The sequence below is a fragment of the Somniosus microcephalus genome, chromosome 12 (genome assembly GCF_052327205.1).
Source record: "Somniosus microcephalus isolate GS21.2 chromosome 12, FLI_Smic_1.0, whole genome shotgun sequence".
NCBI lineage: Eukaryota > Metazoa > Chordata > Chondrichthyes > Squaliformes > Somniosidae > Somniosus > Somniosus microcephalus.
This window is the reverse complement of record NC_140998.1, coordinates 32,707,757-32,734,559: the sequence shown is the minus strand read 5'-3', so window position 1 is coordinate 32,734,559 and position 26,803 is coordinate 32,707,757. Positions and strand designations below refer to the sequence as shown.

The window sequence follows — 26,803 nt, the reverse complement described above, 5'->3', positions numbered from 1 at the left end:
ACCAATGGGAAGAGTTTCTCTCTATCTACTCTGTCGAGACCCCTCATGATTTTGAACACCCAATCAAATCTCCTCTCAACCCTCTCTGCTCGAAGGAGAGCAACCCCAGCTTCTCCAGTCGATCCACATTACTGAAGTCCCTGGAGCCATTCCGGCAGATCTTTGCCGTGCTCTCCTACGAGGCCTTGACATCCTTCCTAAAGTTAGTCCCTCTAGTAGGTCTGGCTGTACTCTCTGTACACTCACTGTAGCTCCCTATACCAACTAACCTATGATGCACTTTACCTACAGGAAGCTGTTAACTTATTGCACTCTCCTACACTCACCCAGAATTGGACGCGACACTCCAGTTGAGGCTGGAGCAATGGTGGTTTTTGTAAAGGTTCATCGCAACTTCCTTGCTTTTTTGTGCTCTAGCAGAAGGAGAAGGAGGATGTTTCAGGTCGACGATCTTTTAAGAGTGTCAATGGGGAAGAGATGATCTGCTGCTGCTGTTGTTGTTGTTGTTGTTGGTGATTCAAAACTCGGCTGCCCGTGTCCTAACTTGTACCAAGTCGCATTCACCCATCACACCTGTGCTCGCTGACCTACATTGGCTCCCGGTTAAGCAGTGCCTCGATTTAAAAATTCTCATCCATGTTTTCAAATCCCTCCATGGCCTCGCCCCTTCCTATCTCTGTAATCTTCTTCAGCCCCACAACCCCCCGAGATATCTGTGCTCCTCTAATTCTGGCCTCTTGAGCATCCCTGATTATAATCGCTCAACCTTTGGTGGCCATACCTTCTGTTGCCTCAGCCCAAAGCTCTTTGGAATTCCCTGCCTAAACCTCTCCGCCTCGCTACCTCTCTTTCCTCCTTTAAGATGCTCCTTAAAACGTACCAGTGGATGTGGTGTATTTGGACTTTCAGAAGGCTTTCGATAAGGTCCCGCATAAGAGATTAGTGTGTAAAGTTAAGGCACATGGGATTGGGGGCAAGCTACTGACTTGGATAAAGAACTGGTTGGCAGACAGGAAGCAAAGAGTTGGAATAAACGGCTCTTTTTCCGAGTGGCAGGCAGTGACCAGTGGGGTACCGCAGGGATCGGTCCTAGGACCCCAGCTATTCACAATATATATAAATGATCTAGACGAGGGAACTAGATGTAATATCTCCAAGTTTGCAGATGACACAAAGCTGGGTGGGCGTGTGTGCTGTGAGGAGGATGCCGAGAAACTCCAGTATGATTTGGACAGGTTGGGTGATTGGGCAGAAGCGTGGCAGATGCAGTATAATTTGGATAAATGTGAGGTTATCCACTTTGGTGGCAAAAACAGGAAGGCAAATTATTATCTGAATGGCAATAGATTGGGAGAAGGGGAAGTGCAACGAGACCTGGGTGTCTTTGTGCACCAGTGGCTGAAGGTAAGCATGCAGGTGCAGCAGGCGGTTAAGAAAGCAAATGGCATGTTGGCCTTCGTAGCGAGAGGGTTCGAGTGCAGGAACAAGGATGTCTTGCTGCAGTTGTACAGGACCTTGGTGAGACCACACCTTGAGTATTGTGTGCAGTTTTGGTCGCCTTATCTGAGGAAGGATGTTCTTGCCATGGAGGGAGTGCAGCGAAGATTCACCAGGCTGATACCTGGGATGGCAGGAATGATATATGAGGAGAGATTGGGTCGATTGGGCTTATACTCACTGGAGTTTAGAAGAATGAGAGGGGATCTCATTGAAACTTATAAAATTCTAACAGGACTAGACAGACTAGATGCAGGAAGGATGTTCCTGATGGCCAGGGAGTCCAGAACCAGGGGTCACAGTCTAAGGATAAGGGGTAAGCCATGTAGGACTGAGATGAGGAGGAATTTCTTCACCCAGAGAGTGGTGCACCTGTGGAATTCTCTACCACAGAAGGCAGTTGAGGCCAACTCATTAAATATATTCAAGAAGGAGTTAGATATATTTCTTAAGGCTAAAGGGATCAAGGGATATGGGGAAAAAGCAGGGACAGGGTACTGAATTTGGATGATCATCCATGTCTTGTTTTGCACACTTTGTACAAAAATAATAAATTGCAGGACAACGGAGTATTACAGTTTAAATTCTTTTATGAAGCATCAGGTCTGTAAACTTTCATACAGCACAGTGGGGACAAGATGGAGTTAGGACCCTGGGTCTTCCAAAACAATAGTAGTCCTTACAGATGCCTACAGGCCAATGACAACTCAGCATGTGATCACATGTGAATATAATAGGTATTCCTTACAGATGCCTGCGGGCCAATGATAATTCAATATGCAAATGTTACAATCCATGATCTCATTAAATGGCAGAACAGGCTCGAGGGGCCAAATGGCCTACTTCTGCTCCTATCTTCTTTGTTTCTATGTTTCTATGACCAAGCTTTTGGTCACCTGCCCTAATTTCTCCTGATGTGGATCAGGTGTCAAATTTGTTGTCTTAAAATACTCCTGTGCAGCGCCCTGGGACGTTTTACTACGTTAAAGGCGCTATCTAAGTATAAATTGTTGTTGGTGGTTATTCCGCCCCACAATGCGGTGCGGCAGCAGGGTCCAAGATGGCGGCGGTGAAAGTGGTCTATCGCCGCCGCGGGGCCCTGCGCCGTACCCAGGGTGCTCGGCGGCGCTTCGCGGCTGACGCTGGACAATATGGCTGGCGTTGAGGTGGCAGGGCCGGAGTGGGGCAAAGGAGGAGGCGCTGTGTGAGAGAAAGAGAGAGCGGCGGAGAGCGAGCGGTGTGATAGAGAGGAGCAGCGACAACAATAACAACAAGCGGCACCACCACCACCACCACCACTGACAGGAAGCGGCCTGGTCACCACCGCCGGCGGCCCTCCACAAGCTTCAACCTCCTCTCACCTCAGCGCCATTACACCTGTCTGACAGGCCGCCGGGCCCCGGGACTCGCTTCAACCCGGCGGCCGCTGCTGCCTTCGCCGCTTGTTCGATCAATCCCGTCTCCTCATCTTTTATTCCGAATTATATTTTTTGCGAGGAGGTGTTTGGTGTTTGGGCAGCGTCTGAGTTTCTGATTTTATCATTTTCTTCGGGTGCTCTCCCTCTCTTCTCTACACCCACCTCCTGACACCGCCATGTCCTCCTGGTTCGGTGGCATCGGGTCGGGCCTGGGGCAGGTCGGAGGCAGCCTGTCCTCCCTCACCGGCCAGCTCTCCAGCTTCACCAAAGACATGCTGGCCGAAGGCGCCGAGGAAGTGCAAGGTGAGGATCGGCAACAAGTTTACAAACAGTCTCTTTCAGTTGTGTTCACGCAGTGTGATCGTGACATTATTAAACCGTGTCTGCACTTTAGTCCTTTCACCTTTGATAGCGGCTACTGTACCTTCATTTTCAGGCAACGTATTCCTACAAATGCTCTACAACAGCTGTTGGCCAAGTGTCACTGCAGCTGCTGTTAAGACCTATTTCTTTTGTCGACGTTGTCGTGTTCTGGACAAACCTGATGAGGTTGTTGTATAGTTGGATTATAAATTGGTGGTCCGAATGAGGGTTTATGTGTTGCTTGTGGAACCTGAGATTAGAGGGTACATATAAAATGGTTTCCTGTTTAATGATCCGTAGTATTTACAGGTTATTTCAGATTATGGATTGCATCAAAATTTATAATGTGTCTGTATATGTACACTGTGTTAAAGAAGTTTCATCTTCTATCGTTCGTTTTTGTGAGTTATCTCTGTCTATATAGTGCTTTGCGTACAAAGATAAACTTTATGTGAAACCATTTCTGATGTGTTCGACTGGAGATGGTAACAATTCAAATGCAACAGTACTAACAGACTCTTGTTAGTTCAATACACAACAGGATTAGATTGCAGTACTACTCACTGCACCAACCATCTCTGTTTTGCCAGGAAATCCAATCTTACTGGAGCATAAGCATGTTATCTTAATATTCCCTATTGTAGTTGGATACGGGGTGCAGTTCAGAGCCTACTCTGGTTCGTAAAGCATGTTCCTATTTTTAAAGTATCGGTTTTATTTGTTCATGGGATGTGGACGTCGCTGGCAGGCCAACATTTATCGCCCATCTTTAATTGCCCTTGAGAAGGTGCTGCTGCCTTGAACCGCGAAGGGCAGTTAAGAGTCAACCACATTGCTGTGGGTCTGGAGTCACATATCGGCCAGACCAGGTAAGGACGGCAGATTTCCTTCCCTAAAGGACATTAGTGAACCAGATGGGTTTTTACGACAATCCAGTAGTTTCATGGTCACCATTCCTGACACTAGCTTTTTATTCCAGATTTATTTAATTAACTGAACTTAAATTCCCCAGCTGCCGTGGTGGGATTTGAACCCCTGTGTCTGGGTCATTCGTTCAGGCCTCTGGATTAGTAGTCCAGTAACACAACCACTATGCTACCGTACCCCATAGTTTTGCTTCTTCCCCCCCCCCCCCCCCCCCCCCCCCCAGTGATTTGTTTTGAAAAGATACTGAGAAGTGTCCACCTGTTCTTTGGAAAGTAAAGGGAACTTTACTGTTTTACTGGCTTGTATTATATTTGACTTCTTGCCCTTAATGCAAAAAACAGAGCAGTCCTGCAACACTGAAACTTAAATGGGGCAAAATCCCCTTACTATTTCAGAAGTTTAAAGCTATTATTGTGTTGGTGGCAAACAGATTCTATGCTGGAATGTAGATACAAGTGGCTAAAGCGCATTAACCGTTTCCAGTTTTGATGAGGTTGAGGACTTCTTTACCACAGTATAGTTTAAAACATAATAGCTTCTCTTATTATAAGCATTGGTAGAATACATTTCCTGAATGGAGGTGGTAGAAAAGATTTAAAGGCATTCAGCAGATCAGTATCTACAGTACCTTGTTTATACTCTGGCTGTTGCATCCCGGCGACGGTTCTCTGCGTGCAGTTTTCCAGGGCATATGCAGACCTCTGTGCCCTGCTGTTAAACTTGAAATGTTTGGAGCACACAGGTGGGCGTGTCTGCCCTCTCGATGCATTTATCTAAGCTCTGGGTAAGTTTGTAAAGTGTGCAGAAGGTCCTAAGATTTCAACTTAATACTGCACTTGAGTGTTTACTACATGCACTGCCCAATCTAAGCAGCATGAGACTGCCTTTTTCAGGAGGTGTCTCACCGAGGCTTTCCTGAGTTAGTTCAGAACACAGAAGTTATACTACAATCGTAACATTGCTGTGAAGTGGCAGCTGCTTTGCAGGGATGCTGAAGTTGCAAAATAAACACACTAGAGGGAGATCTTAAAGGAGAATGTGATGTAAAAAAAAAAAAAAAAAAATTTCTAAATGGCATAGGAGCTCGTAGGATGAAGGGACTTTTGGCAGAATCGGGAATGTGATAAGAGATGATCACAAACTAAACGACTCGATCAGTTCTCCACAATCATAGGTTTAACTGATGCAATAAAAGGCTGACATTGAACATTTTTGAAATGAAAGGGATAAATTGCTAATTCAAAAAAGGACTAAGGAGATAGATATGACTTTGGAGTAAAGGCAGCAGTAGGATGAAAGTGGTCTGGGCACACATTAACTGGGGACTTAAATGAGAGGGGAAGCTCGACATTGAATGGCTGTTCCTACTTCTGGTTGTTATTAAATTATCAGATTAATTTGTTTTGATGTATAATATTTAATTTTTACCCCCAAGTTGTACTAGGGTTAAAAATGTATTTGTGCTTTTGAAGTTGTACAATACACTTCTTGTGTGGTATCGTAATTCATCCACTTCATTGATCTCATCGCCACCTGTAATAGATGTGTAACCGCCAGTATGTTGCCCTAGTCGAGTGGTTGATCTGTGCGGGACTCCCTGCAACTGTTAGCAAACGCCTGAGGATCCTCTTCAAATATTGTCACATCCAGTCATCACGTCTGGAAAACAATGTAAGCCACTCAAAGGAAAATAGTACTGTAACTGAAGGAAATGTTTTTATTAATATGTACTTGGTGCTATTATGTCAACAAGTACAGAAATCTGGGGAAGCCCAGCAATCCCCACTCAAAAGCCTATGCCTTTGTCCTATATATAGGAAACTCTTGGTTTACTGGCACCTAAATAACCGGAAACCTCTGTTAACCGGCAAAAATCAGGAGTAGGTTCAGCTAAGTTTTACTTCATATTAGTGGCTGTTCCTGGATCTGTGGCTGTGTAACCGGGGCTCCTACGCTTGTTGCTAAGCAACAGGGACGCTTGGTCTGTGGCCGGAGTTCCTGCATCTGTTGCTAAGCAACAGGGAAGCCTGGATCTGTGGCTGTGTAACCAGGGCTCCTACGCTTGTTGCTAAGCAACAGGGACGCTTGGTCTGTGGCCAGAGTTCCTGCGCCTGTTGCTAAGCAAGAGGGAAGCCTGGGTTTGTTGCTGTGTACGGAGCTGTACCTTTTAACTATACCTCTCCTGTAATCCGGACTTTTTGATAAACCGGCACCACGCCGGTCCCATCGGTGGGCGGCACAGTGGCATAGTGGTTAGCACTGTTGCCTCACAGCGCCAAGGACCCGGGTTCCAATCTGGCCTCGGGTGACTGACTGTGTGGAGTTTGCACATTCTCCCCGTGTTTGCGTGGGTTTCCTCCGGGTGCTCCGGTTTCCTCCCACAGTCCAAAGATGTGCGGGTTAGGATGATTGGCTATGATAAAAATTGACCCTTAGTGTTAGGGGGGATTAAATACGTGGGGTTACGGGGATAGGGTGGGATATGTGTTGGTGTAGGGGTTACGGGGATCGGGTGGGATATGTGTCGGTGCAGGCTCGATGGGCCGAAATGGCCTCTATCTGCACTGTGGGGTTTCTGGGTGCCGGATAAAAAAGAGTTTCCTGTAGCACAAAACACTCTCTCCAGGTACAACCCAAGTTTGAGAAGACAAAATACATCATTGTACTTCCTAATGTTTTCCACCTCATGTACATTTTATGTGCCCACAATTATACTTTTCTGAAATGCTAATGAGCATACAGGCTCCCTTAGTAAAACGGTTCTGTCCTAAGGTTTAAAATCTTGATCACTTGCCTTCAGGTCTAATAATATATTGGTGTATTCTCTTTTCTTTCTTTGGACTGTTGGACTGATGTCATTGGTTGAACCTCAGCATTCACTGTTCAATTCCTAAAATAATAGCATAGAATAAGAAGTGTTCATCAGTCGAGCTCTTAGAGCATGTATGTTCTACCTTATCATGCACCCCACTCATGGTAATATCTTGAAGAAAAGTTCTGCGTAACTATTCCATGACCCCCGTCTCGGTCTAAACCTGTCTCTATAAGTAACCTTTGAATCAGCTCCCAACTGGTTACTTCGGCAGCTTCATATTGAAGCAATTAATTGGCTCAGCCTCCACTGTCTTTCCTGGAAGTTTGTTCCATATATTGAATGGTACCAAAAAATTGGCAATAAATGCTAATGGTTTTTCAGCATTTTGAACCTAAAAACATGCATCCCAGCACTGGTTAAGTGCTGGATTATCTGTGTTGATTTGTTTTGGCACAGTCTGAGTCCACTAAAAACATTTTTTTATGCATTGACTGAGGTGTTAACATTCCAAAGTATTCAAAACCTATCCTGGAATCTGGTTTTGGGTTGCTCTGTTATGCTGTCTGCGTAGCTTCTTTCTCTAACTGATGGAAAGTGCTAATCTTTTTAACTCCAGAATATTACAGAAGTTAAAATAGAAATTGTGGTATTCAGCATGTTTTTACCAATTCTCCTGCTGTGGATTGCTTCCCTTATTTGATTGGCACTGAACCATTATTTGCATATCCTTGGCTCTCCATGCAAAAGTCAATTATCTTTACTGTTTGACCTATTGGTGCAAACTTCTTTGAAATGTTGACTTGTTGGCCTCCTGATCAATGCAGTTATCTTTCTGCCATTTCTGACACTTGGTGTTACTGTATTTTCCGTGCTGGATCTTGGCTGTCATCAATAAAAACGGTGCAATCATTGGGTGTGTTGTAAAGATGTTTTGCCCCAATTGGGAGATCTGACATTTTCTGGTGAGATTTAAAAGAATGCTTTTAAATCTGTGGTTAGTTGTCATGGGCTGGGACTTTGTGTAGGGACTTAACCTGGAGTATTGCACTGAAAGATGAAGACAGATCTGGAACCTAAGTTAAGACTGAAATGACCAGCTTGCTCAGAGAGACCATATAACAGAAACCATATGGTTTGCAATGTTTTATGACACAGAAATATCACCCCAACCTAGGAACTAGGAAGAGTTAATTTTGGACCTGCATTTTTTTTTAAATTTGTTCATGGGATGTGGGCGTCTGTGGCAAGCATTTATTGCCCATCCCTAATTGCCCTCGAAGGTGGTGAGCTGCCTTCTTGAACCACTGATTTTTGTAGGTTTGGGACAGCTGAGTGGCTTGTTAGGCCATTTCAGAGGGCAGTTAAGAGTGAACCACATCGCTGTGGGACTAGATGCAGGAAGGATGTTCCCGATGGCGGGGGAGTCTGGACCCAGGGGTCACAGTCTAAAGATAAGGGGTAAGCCATTTAGGACAGAGATGAGGAGGAATTTCTTCACCTAGAGAGTGGTGAACCTGTGGAATCCTCTACCACAGAAGGCAGTTGAGGCCAATTCATTAAATCTATTCAAGAAGGAGTTGGATATATTACTTAAGGCTAAAGGGATCAAGGGGTATGGGGAGAAAGCAGGGACAGGGTACTGAATTTGGATGATCAGCCATGATCTCATTGAATGGCGGAGCAGGCTCGAGGGGCCGAATGGCCTACTCCTGCTCCTAGTTTCTATGGAGTCACACATAGGCTAGACCGGGTAAGGACGGCAGATTTCCTTCCCTTGAGGACATTAGTGAACCAGATGGGTTTTTACGACAATCCGATAGTTTCATGGTCACCAGTACTGATACTAGTGCTTTATTCCCGATTTATTTAATTGAATTTAAATTCCCCAGCTGCCGTGGTGGGATTTGAACTCTTGTTCCCGGATCATTAGTCCAGGCCTCTGGATTACTAGTCCAGTAACATAACCAGTGTGCTACTGTTCCCCTCATTTGTTGGTCCTAAATCTTTCCGGGAATGCTTGCTTCTGAAAGTGTTGTTCCTTAGCACTAGGCTTCCTTAGCTTGCTAAGCACAAAGAACGGACGTTAAAGAAGGATGAAGACTGTGACGTCTCTGGTTTCTTCTTAAAGTATCAGCGGGTTAGGTGTGCGGGTTAGGTTGATTGGCCATGATAAAAAAAAAATTGGCCCTTAGTGTTAGGGGGGATTAAATACGTGGGGTTGTGGGGTTACGGGGATAGGGCTTGGGTGGGATGGTTGTCGGTGTAGGGACCGGGTGCTAGGGTTTGGATGATCAGCCATGATCTCGTTGAATGGTGGAGCAGGCTCGAAGGGCCGAATGGCCTACTCCTGCTCCTATCTTCTGTTTCTATGTACAGTGCTTTGTTGTGTTGGTTTACATTGTTCTTCAAGCAAAGATTTGAATGCATTAACTTTGGATTATGGGCTGTTTTCAAGCTCTGTTAGTAATCGGGACTGGTGTATTCTTGATGTTCTGGTGGTAAAATCAGGGTTGGATAAATCCAGTGGTGTTGGTGTCTGTCATTATCCGACCGGACCACATCAGCCGTATTTTAACAAATCACTGGGTCCCTGAACCAATAATGTCTTTCGGCTTCAAAATACAAACTCCCAAGTGTTAAAACAGCAACAAATAAAAGTATTCCATAAAGTTTATGAAGTATTTTTTGTGCCAGTGCTTCTGCTTGGATTTGTGCCAGTTAATTAGTTTTCCTGTTTCCATCTGTATACTCTGTTCCAATAACCGGACTTACAGACAGGTCTTCTAAAGCCTAGCATTCTTCTGTTTCACAAATAACTGCTGTTTCAGAAGTTATAGTCAATGGAATTAACATAGCAAAGTGGGAATTTAATTTTAAAAAATGGAATCATACGATAATTTGAATAAACGAACTTTGAATTAAGGAGTGCAAAACTACGTGAAGTTTGGCAAAGGTCCAAATGGTTTAAGTGTGATCATTATCTAAGTTTCCAGCCAACGTGTAGCTGCTGCCAACAAGGCTAAATAAGTATACGTTTTATCTTAGTGATTTTTTTGATCAATTAAGAGGTTATCCTAACTTTATGTAGATAATTGATAAGACTGCAATTTGAACACCTGGTATAATTTTAGGATGCAGTGAAGTATTGTTTGGCAATGTAGAATAGATCAGAAAATAGTTCCATGTGAGGATTCTTCAGTAGAAGCCTGAAAAGGCAAATGAGAGGTGGTGCCCTTTTAATGGCATTGCCGCTAACTGTGTTAGACTTCCAGTATGGTTGGATGTGTAGGCACATTTTGAAAGTGTGAGAGATGTTGCCAGTTCTTGTGGAACCCCTCCAATTTGTGTCTGATACTGAAGGATTCTGCTGGTGAATTCCATCCACAGTGTCATGTATTTGGTGCTGGATATTCAGCTGTTGTGTCATGACTTGTCTCGGAGGCACTGTTGGGCGATACAGAATAAGTCAATTAGCTGGCATGTGTGTGGATATTCAGCTGCTCCTCAAGTAGTCAGTTGCTAGGTTGTTAAAGACTTGTAGTACGTATTGCTTCATTAGGTATTTCTATATTAACACCTACTTGCATTTATATAACACCGTTTTAACGCATTAGAACATCCCAAGGCACTTCACAGGAGCATTACCAAACAAAATTTGACTGAGCCACTGTGGTAAACCACTGTTTGTATTCCACTGTGTACATGCCTCGGCTGACTCCTCCCACAAGTCCTAGTATAAAGGTGACTGCTCCCCAGCCCTTTGTATTCTGGACCGGTCGACCACTCGAGGCAGACCTTCATTCTTTTGTTAATAAAAGCCTTTAGTTACTCTCTTAACTCTGTCTTTTATGAGTAATTAATAGTGCATCAATTTTATTAACAAAATTTTTATAATGGAGAAGATCCTCACACCAGCATGCCTGGACTTAGATCATCGGGAGGCGGACTCATCCACCAAGTTTACTCACTGGCTTAAGTGTTTCGAAAAATTCCTGACCGCCTCCGCAGCAATCAAATCGGACGAGGACAAACTGGATGTCCTGACCTCCAAAGTGAGCCACCGAGTGTACTCGGTCATCCAAGACGCGACCTCGTACGCGGACGCTATCCAGCTCCTCAAGGACCAGTACACGCGCCCAGTGAACGAAGTGTACGCCAGGCACCTCCTGGGGAGTCGTAAACAACAACCTGGGGAATCGACAGTGGAATACCTTCAGGCACTGTCTGTGCTTGGCCGGGCCTGTGGTTGTAAGGATGTAAAGGCTGCCGTGTACACAGAGGAACTTATCCGGGACGCTTTTGTAGCGGGCCATAGATCCAATTACACCCGACAGCGACTGTTGGAGCAGAGTGACCTCGACCTCAACAAGGCCTCTGAACTCACACTATCATTGGATGCAGCCTACCGGGGCATGGATGCCTACTCCTCTGCACCGTGGACGCCGCGGGGAATGACAGCCTGGGACACGGTAGGACCGCCTCATAGCGCCGTGCCACCCCAGCCACACCCCAGCAACGGCCCAACGACCGCAGCAGTGTCCCAAGGCCAGACAGCAGTGCCCCAAGGCCAGAAATGCTACTTCTGTGGCCAGGCAAAACACCCCAGAGCGCGCTGCCCGGCGAAAAACGCGATCTGCTCGGGCTGCGGGAAGAAGGGACACTACGCTAGTGTCTGCAGGGCCAAAGCCACCCCGAACCCCAGCAGCGCCGCGTGTGGGCCATGCGGGCCGCCATCTTGGGCCTCCCCGGCCATGTGCGAACCACCGGTACAGCAGCCATTTTGGACGCCTCCAGCCACATGGGGATCATGGACGCCGCCATCTTGGACGACAGCCGGAACGCAGCAGGCCCCCAACACCGCCTCATCTGATACCCGCAGCGACACACCGACCCCTACGCTGGCATCCGTTACACTGGACCAAGCGAGACCGCACCAGCTGGCCAGTTCCACAATGGACATTAAGGTAAATGGTCACGATACAATCTGCCTTTTTGACTCTGGGAGCACGGAGAGCTTCATCCACCCCGACACGGTGCGGCGTTGCTCTCTCCCAGTCCTGCCTGCGCACCAGCGGATTTCTATGGCCTCCGAGTCCCAGTCGGCGGACATCGGCGGCTACTGCGTGGTGACACTCGTAGTAGACGGGACTGTGTACGATCATTTTAAACTTCTGGTCCTGCCCGACCTCTGCGCTGCCGTCCTGCTGGGGTTAGATTTTCAGTGCCACCTTAAAAGTGTTACGATGGCGTACGGTGGACCCCTACCCCCACTCACAGTCCGCAGCCAGCAGCTTCCAAATTGCCCGCCGCGCACCAGGTGCAACCTCTCCACACTCAGTCACCCCCCCCCCCCCCCACTGTTTGCTAACCTCACCCCCGACTGTAAGCCCATCGCCACAAAGAGCAGGCGATACAGTGCCGGGGACAGGGTTTTCATTAAAACCGAAGTGGAGCGGCTCCTGAAGGAAGGGATTATTGAGGGCAGCACCAGCCCCTGGCGAGCCCAGGTCGTGGTCGTTAAGACCGGTGAGAAGCAGCGCCTGGTCATCGACTACAGCCAGACAATAAATCGCTACACCCTGCTGGACGCCTACCCACTCCCCCGCATAGCTGATATGGTCAACCAGATCGCGCAGTACCGCGTCTTCTCGACCATTGACCTGAAATCAGCGTACCACCAGCTCCCTATCCGCCCTGAGGACCGCCAGTATACTGCCTTTGAGGCAAACGGCCGCCTCTATCACTTCCTTAGGATTCCCTTTGGCGTCACCAACGGGGTCTCCGTCTTCCAAAGGGAGATGGACCGGATGGTAGATCAAAATGCGTTGCAGGCCACTTTCCCATATCTGGACAATGTGACCATCTGCAGCCATGACTTGCAGGACCATGACGCAAACCTCGAAAAATTCCTCCGCACCGCCCAACTCCTGAACCTGACCTATAACGAGGAGAAGTGCATATTCCGCACAAACCGCCTCGCCATCCTTGGCCGTGTTGTGGAACACGGAGTCATCGGCCCCGACCCCGACCGGATGCGTCCCCTTATGGAACTCCCACTGCCTCAAGGCCCTGAAGAGGTGCCTAGGGTTTTTCTCCTATTACGCCCAGTGGGTCCCCTACTATGCGGACAAGGCCCGTCCGCTGATCAAGTCCACCTCTTTTCCCTTGACGGCAGAGGCCCGCTTAGCCTTCCACCGTATCAAGGAGGACATTGCCAAAGCCACCATGCACGCAGTGGACGAATCCATCCCCTTCCAGGTGGAAAGCGACGCGTCCGACTTTGCCCTGGCCGCTACCCTCAATCAGGCGGGGAGACCCGTGGCCTTCTTTTCACGAACCCTCCAAGGCCCAGAGACCAGACACTCCGCTGTTGAGAAGGAGGCCCAGGCGATTGTGGAGGCTGTGCGTCATTGGAGGCACTACCTGGCCGGAAAACAATTTACCCTGCTCACTGACCAGCGTTCAGTTGCTTTTATGTTTAACAACAAGCAGAAGGGCAAAATCAAAAATGACAAGATCTTGAGGTGGAGAATCGAACTTTCCACCTACAATTACGAGATCTTGTACCGGCCCGGGAAGCTCAATGAACCCCCGGATGCGCTATCGCGTGGCACCTGCGCCAGCGCGCAGATCGATAGACTGCGGGCCCTCCACAATGACCTCTGCCACCCGGGGGTCACCAGGTTCTTCCACTTCATCAAGGCCCGCAACCTGCCTTACTCTATTGAGGAGGTCAGGACCATGACCAGGAACTGCCAAGTCTGCGCTGAGTGCAAACCGCACTTTTATAGACCAGACAGGGCCCACCTGATAAAAGCCACTCGCCCCTTCGAGCGCCTGAGCGTTGATTTTAAAGGGCCTCTCCCCTCCTCCGACCGCAATGTGTACTTCCTCAATATTATTGATGAGTACTCCCGTTTCCCGTTCGCCATCCCCTGCCCGGACATGACCAGTGCCACGGTCATTAAATGTCTGAACGACCTCTTCACCCTGTTCGGTTTCCCCAGCTATATCCATAGCAACCGGGGCTCATCGTTTATGAGCGACGAACTCCGTCAGTACCTGCTAACTAGGGGTATTGCCACAAGCAGGACCACCAGTTACAACCCCCGGGGGAACGGACAGGTGGAAAGAGAAAATGCGACAGATTGGAAGGCCGCCCTGCTAGCCTTAAAGTCTAGGGGCCTTCCAACCTCCCGCTGGCAGGATGTGCTCCCCGATGCGCTCCACTCTATTCGGTCACTGCTCTGCACTGCCACTAACGCCACCCCTCATGAGAAAATGTTTGTCTTCCCAAGGAAGTCCACATCGGGGACATCGCTACCGCCATGGCTGACGTCCCCAGGGCCGGTCGTACTGAGAAGACACGTGAGGACCCATAAAACGGACCCCCTGGTCGAGAGGGTCGACCTCCTCCACGCCAACCCCCAGTATGCTTACATTGCATACCCGGACGGGCGGGAGGACACAGTCTCCATAAGAGACCTTGCACCCTCGGGGGCCGCAGTAACCCACTACTCACTACCACCACCCTCCCCCCCCCCCCCACGATCCGATATCCAGCCCCAGCAGACGGCAGGCCTGGGCCCCGCGACCCGCTCGACATCTACGAGGACGACATGCCGGTGCCACAGCCTACGCAGGACTCGACGCCGGAAGCTCCACTACCCCTGCCGTCGCCACGCCGATCACAGCGGCAGACAAGACCTCCGGAGAGACTCCAATACACTAACTTTTAATACACTTCACCCCGCCGGACTCAATTTTAAACAAGGGGTGAATGTGGTAAACCACTGTTTGTATTCCACTGTGTACATGCCTGGACATGCCTCGGCTGACTCCTCCCACAAGTCCTAGTATAAAGGTGACTGCTCCCCAGCCCTTTTGTATTCTGGACCGGTCGACCACTCGAGGCAGACCTTCATTCTTTTGTTAATAAAAGCCTTTAGTTACTCTCTTAACTCTCAGTCTTTTATGAGTAATTGATAGCGCATCAGCCACATAAGGACATAGTAGGTGAGCAAAAACCTGGACACAAAGGTAGGTTTTAAGGAGCGTCTTAAAGGAGGAGAGAGGGGTAGCGAGGCGGAGAGGCTTGGGGAGGAAATTCCAGAGCTTGGGGCCTAAGCAGCTGAAGGCACACGGCCGCCAATGGTGGAGCGATTAAAATCGGGGTGCGCAAGAGGCCAGAATTGGAGGAGCGCCGAGATCTGGGAGGGTTGTAGGGCTGGAGGAGGTTATAGAGATAGACAGGGGTGAGGCCTGCAGGGATTTGAAAACCAGGATGAGAACTTTAAAATCGAGGCATTGCTGGACCAGGAGCCATTGTAGGGCAGCAAGCACAGAGGTGATGGGTGAACGGGACTTGATTCGAGTTAGGATATGGGGAGCAGAGTTTTGAATGAGATCAAGTTTATGGAGGGTGGAAGGCTGGGAGGCTGACCAAGAGAGCATTGGAATAGTCAAGTCTAGAGGTAAGGAAAGTCATGGATGAGGGCTTCAGCAGCAGATGAGCTGAGGCAGGGGCAGAGTCGGGCGATGTTAGAGGTGGAAGTAGGCGGTCTTGCTGCTGGAGCGGTTTTGTGGTCGGAAGCTCATCTCTGGTCAAATAGGATGCCCAATGTTGTGAGCAGTCTGGTTCACCCTCAGACAGTGACAAGGGAGAGAGATGGAGTCAGTGGCCTGAGAACAGAGTTTGTGGCAGGGACTGAAGGCAATGGCCTCGGTCTTCCCAATATTTAGTTGGAGGAAAATTTTTTCTCATCCAGGACTGAATGTCACACAAACAATGAAGGGAGGGAGCCATTAACAATATCAGCTAACATGGGGGCCAAGAAAGTTGCGTGGGCAGCAGTTTGGTGATAATGGGGTCGAGGGCGCAGGAGGTGGGTCTCGTGCAATATGAGCTTGGAGAGGGCATGAGGGGAGAATGGGAAAGAAAGATGCGAGTTCAGAGCTAGGGCAGGTCGGGATACCTTAGGAGAAGTTTGGCTTGGTGGGCTAAGGCAATGGAGGGAAGCAGCAGAGGTAACTGAACGGATGGCCTCAATCAGTACTGGACTAGTAATCCGGAGGCCTGGACTAATGGTCTGGAGACATGAGTTCAGATCCCACCACGGGGAATTTAAATTCAATTAATTAAATAAAAATCTGGAATAAAAGCTAGTTTTAATAATGGTGACCATGAAACTACCAGACTCTCATTAAAAATCCATCTGGTTCACTAATGTCCTTTAGGGAAGGAAATCTGCCGTCCTTACCCGGTCTGGCCTATATGTGACTCCAGGCCCACAGCAATGTGGTTGACTCTTAACTGCCCTCTGAAATGGCCCAGCAAGACACTCCGTTGTATTCAAGAAGGCGGCTCACCACCACCTTCTCGGACAACTGAGGACGGGCAACAAACGCTGGCCTTGCTGGCGACGCCACATCCCAGGAATGAATTAAAAAAAAATCTGAAGTGACCAAGAATTCCATGAGCTCCTCGCACTTGTTGAGGGTAGAGGAGGCAGGGGAGAGGGGTTGCATTCCAGGAGTGAGCAGTTTTGGCCAAGGAAAGCAGGACCTGATGGTGCTTTACGCAGTCCAGCCAGATTTGGTGGTGATCGTCAATCTATTAGGCTGTCTATGGATTGATCTCATTGAGTTGAGGATAGTAGTATAGAGTTGATAACTTGACGTCAGAGGATGAAGGTGATAGTCATCTAGTCCAGTCTAAATGTGCCTGAGAACAAGGAGTACCCACTGACAGTGGTAAAAGCTCTTGCCATTGAATTGGAAAAAAAAGTTGCGACAAAGACTTGTATGGTTTTAGAGCTGTGTTTAGTTTCAACATTTTGGCTGGTTCTTGTAATTAAAGATTTATCTTTCAGTGTTAAATAGTAATACTTGAACTTTTAGAGCACTTATCCTGTCAGTGTCTTAAAGCGCTTCATGCATTGACTTTGCAATGCAGTGACTGTTATGCAGGAAAACACATCAGGAGAACACACCAGACAGGAGCATCCCACAAACAGCAAAAAATAGAATCTTCAGTTAATTTCTCTTTATCCCTTGGTGTATTGGTTGTAGTAAGACTAGGACACCAGGATGACTTCCTGCTCCTCTTCGAGTGATGTCATGGGACCCTTGCATCCACATGAACCACTGGAGCAGGCAGATGGAACCTCTGGCTACAATGTACCATCTGAAGGATAGTCGCTGCAACAGTGCAGCACATCTGCATCCATAGTTGTTGAATTTTGAATGTGTGTAAGTTAACTCTGTGGTGGGGGCAGGTTGGTAGAGGACCTTTGTCTTACGGATGTTTAGTGTAAGGCCCACGCTCTCGTACGCTTCGGTGAAGGTGTTGACGATGGTTTGGAGTTTGACCTCCGAGTGTGCGCAGACGTAAGCGTCATCTGCATACTGTAATTCGACGACAGAGGATGGGACGACCTTGGATCTGGACTGGAGGCGACGGAGGTTGAACAGTTTCATGGACCATGCACAGCAGGCACCTTGAAGCACTGGAGCGGTACCACCAACGCTACCTCCGCAAGATCTTGCAAATCCATTGGCAGGATAGGCACACCAACATCCGTGTTCTCGCTCAGGAGGACATCCCCAGCATCGAAGCTTTGACCACGCTCGATCAGCTCCGATGGACGGGTCACATCGTCCGCGTGCCTGATACGAGACTCCCAAAACAAGCGCTCTGCTCAGAGCTCCGACGCGGCAAGAGAGCCCCAGGTGGGCAGAGGAAACATTTCAAGGACACCCTCAAAGCCTCCTTGGAAAACGTGCAACATCCCCATCGACACCTGGGAATCCCTGGCCCAAGACCCCACACAGTGGAGGAGAAGCATCCGGGAAGGCGCCGAACACCAAGTCTTTTTTGCCGGGAGCAAGCGGAAACCAAGCGCAAGGAGTGCACGTCAACCCAAGCACCCCACCCTCCCGCCCCTTCAACCACCGTCTGCCCCACCTGTGACAGAGACTGTAGGTCCCGCATTGGACTCATCAGTCTCCTGAGAACTCATTTTTAATGTGGAAGCAAGTCATCCTCGGTTCCGAGGGACTGCCTAAGAAGAGAAGATAAGTTAACTACCAGGAGCAGGAGTTTTCGCTAAGTTATGCATTTTTTTAGTGCAATTTGCCCGAAATTGGCTAAACCAGCACAAAAGATTGTGGAATTTTAAGTGCAGATAACTTTCGATGCAAATTGATTTTCCGCATTCTTTTGCGCAAGTTTAAAAAACATCGCGCTAGAAGTTGCATAAAACTAACCATTCCCCCAGATCGAATTAATCACCATTGTGAGTTTCCGCTAATTGCGCCCGTTTCCGGGCCTTCGAGGAGACTAAAAAGTAAGCGGCTTTTTTTTTAGGCGCAAGGACACTAATAGGCATGTTTTAAAAGCTTTTAAATATTTTTTTAATTTACTAAATCTGATTACTGTACACCAATGTAACTAGTAAATGGCTCTTTACAGGTTTTTTAAAGTTACTTACAGGTGACACAGTTTAAAAATGCTTAATTTTTGTGATCACTCCATTTTCTGCTGTATTAATAAAGCTGCACCAGATTACCACTCTTAAACATAGCAAGGAATATTTTTAATGCGATATTTTTTTTTTTAAGTTCTAAAACGCTGTTTGATTGCGCTGGTTCGTGGCAGATTTTATGTTTGGTGATATGCAAATGGCAACAAGATGGGGGGGAAAAAGCATTTATCAAAACCAGTGCAATTTGCACCTGGATCGCCGATTGTGCTCAAAGTGGAAACGTTTGGCTGTGTAGTTTCTGTTTTGATTTGAAACAGTAATCCAGCTAGTTAGAGATGCATGAAGTATCTCATCAAGTACAGCCTGCAAGGCAAGTCATAGTTGACAATTTTAATAGTTTTCTGAAGGAGTGACTGATTAGATAGATAAAGGCCATGCACTAGATGTAGTCTGGATTTTCAGAAGGCATTCAATTAAGTATTTCACAGAAGGCTTGTTGCAAAAGATCAGGCTTATGGTAGACGAGGAATGCAGCAGCATGGATAGAAAGTTTATTGATGGCAGGAAACAAAGAGTTCGGGTTAATGGGGGTTGCTCGGGTCGGAAGTGATGTACCCCAAGGGTCAGTGCTCGGTCCACTTTTGATACTGATTTATTTAGATGATTTGGGCTTAGGGAGTGCATTCTTGAAATTTGCTGGTGTAAAAGTAGAAGACGTCAGTGGAATGTGCAGACATGGCAGATGCAAATTAATTAGGGGAAGTGTGAGTTAATGCATCTTGGGAGGAAAAACAAGGGCTGGAAGTATACACTCGATGGAAAGACATTGCGAGTGTGGAGGGACGAAGATCTCTGGGTACAAAATTCCTTGAAAGCGCAAATTCTGGTATCTAAAAGTATAAAAACGCTCAGTAGAATTTTGAGTTCTATAAATAGGGGGATAGAGCAAAAGATTGTAATACATTTTAAAGCCACAGAGAGCAGCCAGTGTAGATTTACCAGGCTAATACTAAGCATGAGAAATTATAGTTGAGAGACTGGATCTTTTGACTATTCTCAGTGGAGCAGAGAAGGATTGAGGTTTATTAAAAAGTTTTGATAATGAATAAAGACAGACTGTTCCTTCTGGTTAGGGAGTTAGTGATGGGGTGATCAATTTAAAATCGTCATGAAGCCTGAAGATAGAGGTTAGGATAGATTACTTCATTTATCCTTTTGGGCAGGAAAGTGGAGTTGAGTTCTAAGATCAGCCATGATCTTATTGAATGGCGGAGCAGGCTCGAAGGGCCGTATGGCCTGCTCCTGCTCCTATTTCTTATGTTCTTGTAAAGAAAGTTGATAGACCGTGGAATGCTTTGCCTCTTAGTAGTTGAGGCAGAAACTGTTGCATCTTTTAAGAAGAGTAAATGTTTGAAGCAGCGGAAGTTTTAGGACCATGTGAACTGATTTGGGCAGTGGGTTTAGTTTTGGATTACTCTCGCAAAGAGCTGGCACAGACCTGATGGGCCACATGGCTTCCTCCTTGTGCTGTTATCTCCTTTGGTTCTATATTCACTTTGGTAATTATTGACATTTAGCTTGACTTAGTGATGAATGTTGGGTTACAGGCTGAGCTTCCCCTGCTTTACTACACTTCAGTATGGTGGCTATCGGGGTGCAAATGGTAATCTTCAGTTGAGTACTGGGATAATGAGATGGTGGTAGAGCTCAGTACTGGTGGTGAGCGATGTGTTTTTACCCCACAATTCTAAGGTAGAAAACTTTGTTTTTAGATGGGCTAACTGTAGAAAGCTCTCTCGTCTGCCAAAATTGCTCACTATTCCAGAATGCAAAGATAAACCCCTGCTCCTACTCTCTACTGCTAACCGTCTTCTTAAACCCCTCTCTCCTGTCTCCTCCACCCTCACCTCTGATAACAAATGTGAGGAGCTCATGGACTTCTTTGTCTCTAAGATTGAGACCATCCGTTCAGCTGCCTCTGCCACTTCCCTTCATTCCCCTAGCCCACTGGACCAAACTTCCTCTAAGGTTCCCCCCTGCCCTAGCCCTGAACGCACATCTTTCTCCACTTTCTCTCCGATCTCCCCTCATGATCTCTCTGCGCTCATCTTGTCTACGAGACCCACCTCCTGCTCCCTCGACCCTATTCCCACCAAACTGTTGTCCACCCAACTTCCTTTTCTGGCTACTGTGTTAGCTGATGTTGTTAACAGTTCTCTCTCCTCGGGTACTGTCCCCCTCTCACTCAAATCTGCCATCATCACCACTCCTCAAAAAAAACAACCCTTGTTGACCCCTCCGTCCTTGCAAACTATCCCCCCCATCTCCAACTTCCCTTTCCTCAAGTCCTTGAATGTGTTGTCGCCTCCCAAATCTGTGCCCATCTTTCCCGCAATTCCATGTTTGAATCCCTCCAATCAGGTTTCCGCCTTTGCCACAGTACTGAAACAGCTCTCATCAAAGTCATAAATGACATCCTTTGTGACTGTGACAAAGGTAAACTATCCTTCCTCGTCCTTCTTGACTTGTCTGCAGCCTTTGACATGGTTGAACACTCCATCCTTCTCCAACGCTTCTCCAATGTCGTCCAGTTGGGTGGGACTGCACTCGCCTGGTTCCATTCTTATCTATCTCATCGTAACCAGAGAATCACCTGCAACGGCTTCTCTTCCCGCTCCCGCACCGTTACCTCTGGTGTCCCCCAAGGATCTATCCTTGGCCCCCTCCTATTCTCATCTACATGTTGCCCCTGGGCGACATCATCCGAAAACACAGCATCAGTTTCCACATGTACGCTGACGACACCCAGCTCTACCTCACTACCACTTCTCTCGACCCCTCCACGGTCTCTGAATTGTCCGACATACAGTTTTGGATGTGCAAAAATTTTCTCCAATTAAATATTGGGAAGACCGAAGCCATTGTTTTCGGTCCCCGCCACAAACTCCGTTCCATAGCCACTGACTCCATCCCTCTCCCTAACATCTGTCTGAGGCTGAATCAGACTGTTCGCAACCTTGGTGTCATATTTGACCCTGAAATGAGCTTCCGACCACTTATCCGCAGCATAACAAAGACCGCCTACTTCCACCTCCGTAACATCGCCCGTCTCTGCCCTTGCCTCAGCTCATCCGCTGCTGAAACCCTCACCCATGCCTTTGTTACCTCTAGACTTCACTATTCCAATGCACTCCTGGCTGGCCTCCCACATTCCACCCTAAGTAAACTTGAAGTCATCCAAAACCCAACTGCCCGTGTCCTAACTCGCGCCAAGCCCCGTTCGCCCATCACCCCTGTGCTCGCTGACCTCCATTGGCTCCCGGTTAAGCAGCGCCTCGATTTCAAAATTCTCATCCTTGTTTTCAAATCCCTCCATGGCCTCGCCCCTCCCAATCTCTGTAATCTCCTTCAGCCCCACAACCCACCGCCCCCCCCCCCCCCCCGAGATATCTGCACTCCTCTAATTCTGCCCTCTTGAGGATCCCTGATTATAATTGCTCAACCATCGGTGGCCGTGCCTTCTGTTGCCTAGGCCCTAAGCTCTGGAATTCCCTGCCTAAACCTCTCTGCCTCACTACCTCTCTTTCCTCCTTTAAGACACTCCTTAAAACCTACCTCTTTGACCAAGCTTTTGGTCACCTGCCCTAATTTATCCTTATGCGGATCGGTGTCAAATTTGTTGTCTTAAAATATGCCTATGCAGCACCTTGGGATGTTTTACTACGTTAAAGGCGCTATAGAAATACAAGTTGTTGTTGTGTTGTGTAGGTGGGAGGATTTCCTGGAGGAAGGCAGGAGAGATTGCCTGTGGCTTGTGATCTGATGTATAGTGTGGCGCTTGTGTTGTGTGGCTTTGTGTGTTTTCTGTTTGTTACGTAGTTTATGCAGCTCAGAGCTCTTGTGCCTCCATGTTTCTCGTTTGTTCGTGTTGGTCTAATAGCAAATGTGCTGCATTTAGATCCCCGAGCGGGAATTCTACAGCTGTATTCTGCCAAGTTGCTGGGGCTGTTCCTTGTCTGGCATTTACTACAGTGGCTGTCTGCTCCATTGTGATTCTGACATCCAGCATGATTAATATTGTGCTGCTTGATTTACCTAATGAGTATAAACACATCTACAGCCAACAGATGAGCACTGCCGAAATCATTAACTAAATTGACAGTTTGCATTTCACTTGCCCTGTTTAACCTCACTCAGCTGGAGTACAATTTTTTTTAAAGCAAATCATTAGTGTTCAGAAACAAAACTGTTAAGTCAAAATAAAAGGCTCCGTCATCCCCAGCGCAGGGAACAGTGGGAGGGAGAGACTGTTCGCCGAATGGAAGAGCCCATAATCATTTTCTCTCTGTCCACATTGTTTTTGGGTCTTTAACACTTTATTAAAAAAAAAATGAATAAATAACAAATTCTACAAAACTGTACCTATATAATCAAAACTTTAGATTGAATCCATTGTAACAAGCAAGCTTGTGCAACTAAAGCCTTTTTAAAAGATTTTTATGGCATTAAAATCTATGAATAAAGGAGTAAGATGTCTGTCGTCGCAATATAATTTGTAAATATACATTTTGGTTTGCAAGTACGTATTAGAATTCACAGGATCCCCTCTGGGTTGGATTCCTTGCAAACCATCACATGCTGCAGTTTTCAGCTTGGACCCCCTGAGCCTCGGCAGTCTCCGTCACCCTGGGTATGTGTCATTTGTATTTTGGGATCTCATCATTCCAACAAAGTCGAAGACTTCGCTCCAGAGTGGAGTGAACTGTTAGTTTTTTTCTCTTCGTCCCTCCCTTGTTGGAATTGTGGAGTTGAGTACATCCCACTTTTTTTTTAAATGCTGGAGATACTCAGCAGTTCAGGCAGCATCTGTGAAGAAAGAGTTAACGTTTCAGGTCGATGACCTTTCGTCAGAACTGGAAAAAAGCAGGAAATGGAACAGATTTTTAAGCAAGTGTAGGGGCTGGGAAATGGGGGAGGGGATGAAAGAACAAAAGGGAAGGTATAAAAATAAAACAAAAAAGGTGACTCAATCGTGGCTAACAAGGGAAATTGGGGATAGCATAAGATCCAAGGAGAAGATACACAAATTGACCAGAAAAAGCAGTAAACCTGAGGATTGGGAGCAGTTTAGGATTCAGCAAAGGAGGACAAAGGGATTAATTAAGAGGGGGAAAATAGAGTATGAGAGTAAGCTTGCAGGGAACATAAAAACTGACTCTAAAAGCTTTTATAGATATGTGAAGAGAAAAAGATTGGTGAAGTCAAGCGTAGGTCCCTTGCAGTCAGAATCGGGGGAATTTATAATGGGGAACAAATAAATGGCAGACCAATTAAATACATACTTTGGTTCTGTCTTCACAAAGGAGGACACAAATAACCTCCCAGAGATGTCAGGGAACATAGGGTCTAATGAGAGGGAGGAACTGAAAGAAATCAGTATTTGTAGAGAAATGGTGTTAGGGAAATTGACGGGATTCAAGGCCGATAAATCCCCAGGGCATGTTAATCTACATCCTAGGGTACTTAAGGAAGTGGCCCTAGAAATAGTAGATGCATTGCTGGTCATCTTCCAAAATTCGATAGACTCTGGAACAGTACCCATGGATTGGAGGGTAGCTAATGTTACCCCACTATTCAAAAAAGGTGGTAGAGAAAAAACGGGGAATTATAGACCGGTAAGCCTGACATTGGTAGTGGGGAAAATGCTAGAGTCCATTATAAAAGATGTAATAGCAGCACACTTGGAAAACAGTGACAGGATCGGACAAAGTCAACATGGATTTACAAAAGGTAAATCATGCTTGACTAATCTACTAGAATTTTTTGAGGATGTAACTGGTAAAATAGATAAGGGAGAACCAGTGGATGTGGTGTATTTGGACTTTCAGAAGGCTTTCGATAAGGTCCCGCATAAGAGATTAGCGTGTAAAGTTAAGGCACATGGGATTGGGGGCAAGGTACTGACTTGGATAGAGAACTGGTCGGCAGACAGGAAGCAAAGAGTTGGAATAAACGGGTCTTTTTCCGAGTGGCGGCCAGTGACTAGTGGGGTACCGCAGGGATCGGTCCGAGGACCTCAGCTATTCACAATACAGTATATATGAATGATCTAGATGAGGGAACTAGATGTACTATCTCCAAGTTTGCAGACGACACAAAGCTGGGTGGGCGTGTGTGCTGTGAGGAGGATGCCGAGAAACTCCAGTATGATTTGGACAGGTTGGGTGATTGGGCAGAAGCATGGCAGATGCAGTATAATGTGGATAAATGCGAGGTTATCCACTTTGGTGGCAAAAACAGGAAGGCAGATTATTATCTGAACGGCAATAGATTGGGAGAAGGGGAAGTGCAACGGGACCTGGGTATCCTTGTGCACCAGTCGCTGAAGGTAAGCATGCAGGTGCAGCAGGCGATTAAGAAGGCAAATAGTATGTTGGCCTTCATAGCGAGAGGGTTCGAGTACAAGAACAAGGATGTCTTGCTGCAGTTGTACAGGGCCTTGGTGAGACCACACCTTGAGTATTGTGTGCAGTTTTGGTTGCCTTATCTGAGGAAGGATGTTCTTGCCATGGAGGGAGTGCAGTGAAGATTCACCAGACTGATACCTGGGATGGCAGGAATGACGTATGAGGAGAGATTGGGTCGATTGGACTTATACTCGCTGGAGTTTAGAAGAATGAGAGGGGATCTCATTGAAACTTATAAAATTCTAACAGGACTAGACAGACTAGATGCAGGAAGGATGTTCCTGATGGCCGGGGAGTCCAGAACCAGGGGTCACAGTCTAAGGATAAGGGGTAAGCCATTTAGGACTGAGATGAGGAGGAATTTCTTCACCCAGAGAGTGGTGAACCTGTGGAATTCTCTACCACAGAAGGCAGTTGAGGCCAATTCATTAAATATATTCAAGAAGGAGTTGGATATATTTCTTAAGGCTAAAGGGATCAAGGGATATGGGGAGAAAGCAGGGACAGGGTACTGAGTTTGGATGATCAGCCATGATCATATTGAATGGTGGAGCAGGCTCGAGGGGTCGAATGGCCTACTCCTGCTCCTATCTTCTATGTTTCTATGTCTGTGATAGTGCATCAGGGGGAAAGTCCTTCTATCCTATCAATTGCTACAAAAGACTGGAGATTGAGAAAGTAATAAACAGGCTTTTATTACCAAAGAACAGAGCATGCCTCTTGTGGTTGCCTGGTATCCAAAAGGGCCGGAGGCTTCTGAGCAGCGACCTTTATACCCAGCCATGAGGGTGGAGCCAGGGGCGGAGTCAGCTGAGGCATACACAGACAAGTACAACAATATGCAAGAGTGAACAACAGTACTAACAGTGAACAACAGTACTAACAACAGTGGTGAACAACAATACTAACAACAGTGCTTTACCACATTCACCCCTTGTTTAGAATTGAGTCCGGCGGGGTGAAGTGCACTAAAAATTCGTGTACTGAAGTCTATCAGGAGGCCTTGTAAGCCGTCCTGAGCGTCGCAGCAGCGGCGGTGATGGTGCAGCATCCAACGGTGAACCCGGTGTCTCGTTCAGAGGAGGTGTAGCAGGTGGCGGACCCTGGGGCTGCTGCATGCCGTCTACAGGGGTCAGAGCATGGGTAATGGGAGGCAGCGATGGTGGTCTCTCAGAGGCACCTGAAGGTGCGAGGTCTCGTGCGGGGACTGTGTCCTGGGGGTAGGCAGGAGTAGCGGTGGGTGGCGAAGAGGGTGTTTCAGGAGCACCTGCAGGTGCGAGGTCTCGAATGGAGACACTGTCCTCCCACCCGTCCGGGTACACCACGTAAGCATACTGCGGGTTGGCGTGGAGGAGGCTCACCCTCTCGACCAGGGGGTCCGCCTTATGGGTCCTCACGTGCTTCCGCAGTAGGACGGGACCTGGAGAAGTCAGCCATGTTGGTAGCGAAATCCCCGACGTGGACTTCCTGGGGAAGGAAACATTCTCTCGTGAGGAGTGGCATTGGTGGGTGTACAGAGCAGCGACCGAATGGAATGGAGCGCCGCAGGGAGGACCTCCTGCCAGCGGGAGGTCGGAAGGCCCTTAGATTTTAAGTTTAAAAGGACTGCCTTCCAGACTGTCGCATTCTCCCTTTCCACCTGGCCGTTACCCCGGGGGTTGTAGCTGGTGGTCCTGCTTGTAGCAATGCCTCTCGCGAGCAGGTACTGCTGAAGTTCGTCGCTCATAAAAGATGAGCCCCTGTCGCTATGGATATAGCTAGGGAAACCGAACAAGGCGAAGAGGTCATTCAGACATTCCATGACCGTGGTACTAGTCATGCCCGAGCAAG

At 47.5% G+C, this 26,803-nt stretch overlaps 1 protein-coding gene across 2 annotated transcripts in view; it reads left to right on the top strand.

The window, feature by feature from the left end:
* The first annotated feature begins 2,732 nt into the window (after nt 1–2,732).
* trip11 (thyroid hormone receptor interactor 11) overlaps nt 2,733–26,803 on the top strand; it is a 138,363-nt gene continuing 114,292 nt past the window's right edge. For both annotated transcript variants that reach the window (XM_086002730.1, XM_086002731.1), the window contains exon 1: nt 2,733–3,218. In XM_086002730.1, the coding sequence (XP_085858856.1) occupies nt 3,092–3,218 (127 nt within the window). In that variant the 5' untranslated portion in view covers nt 2,733–3,091. The remainder of the gene's footprint in view (nt 3,219–26,803) is intronic.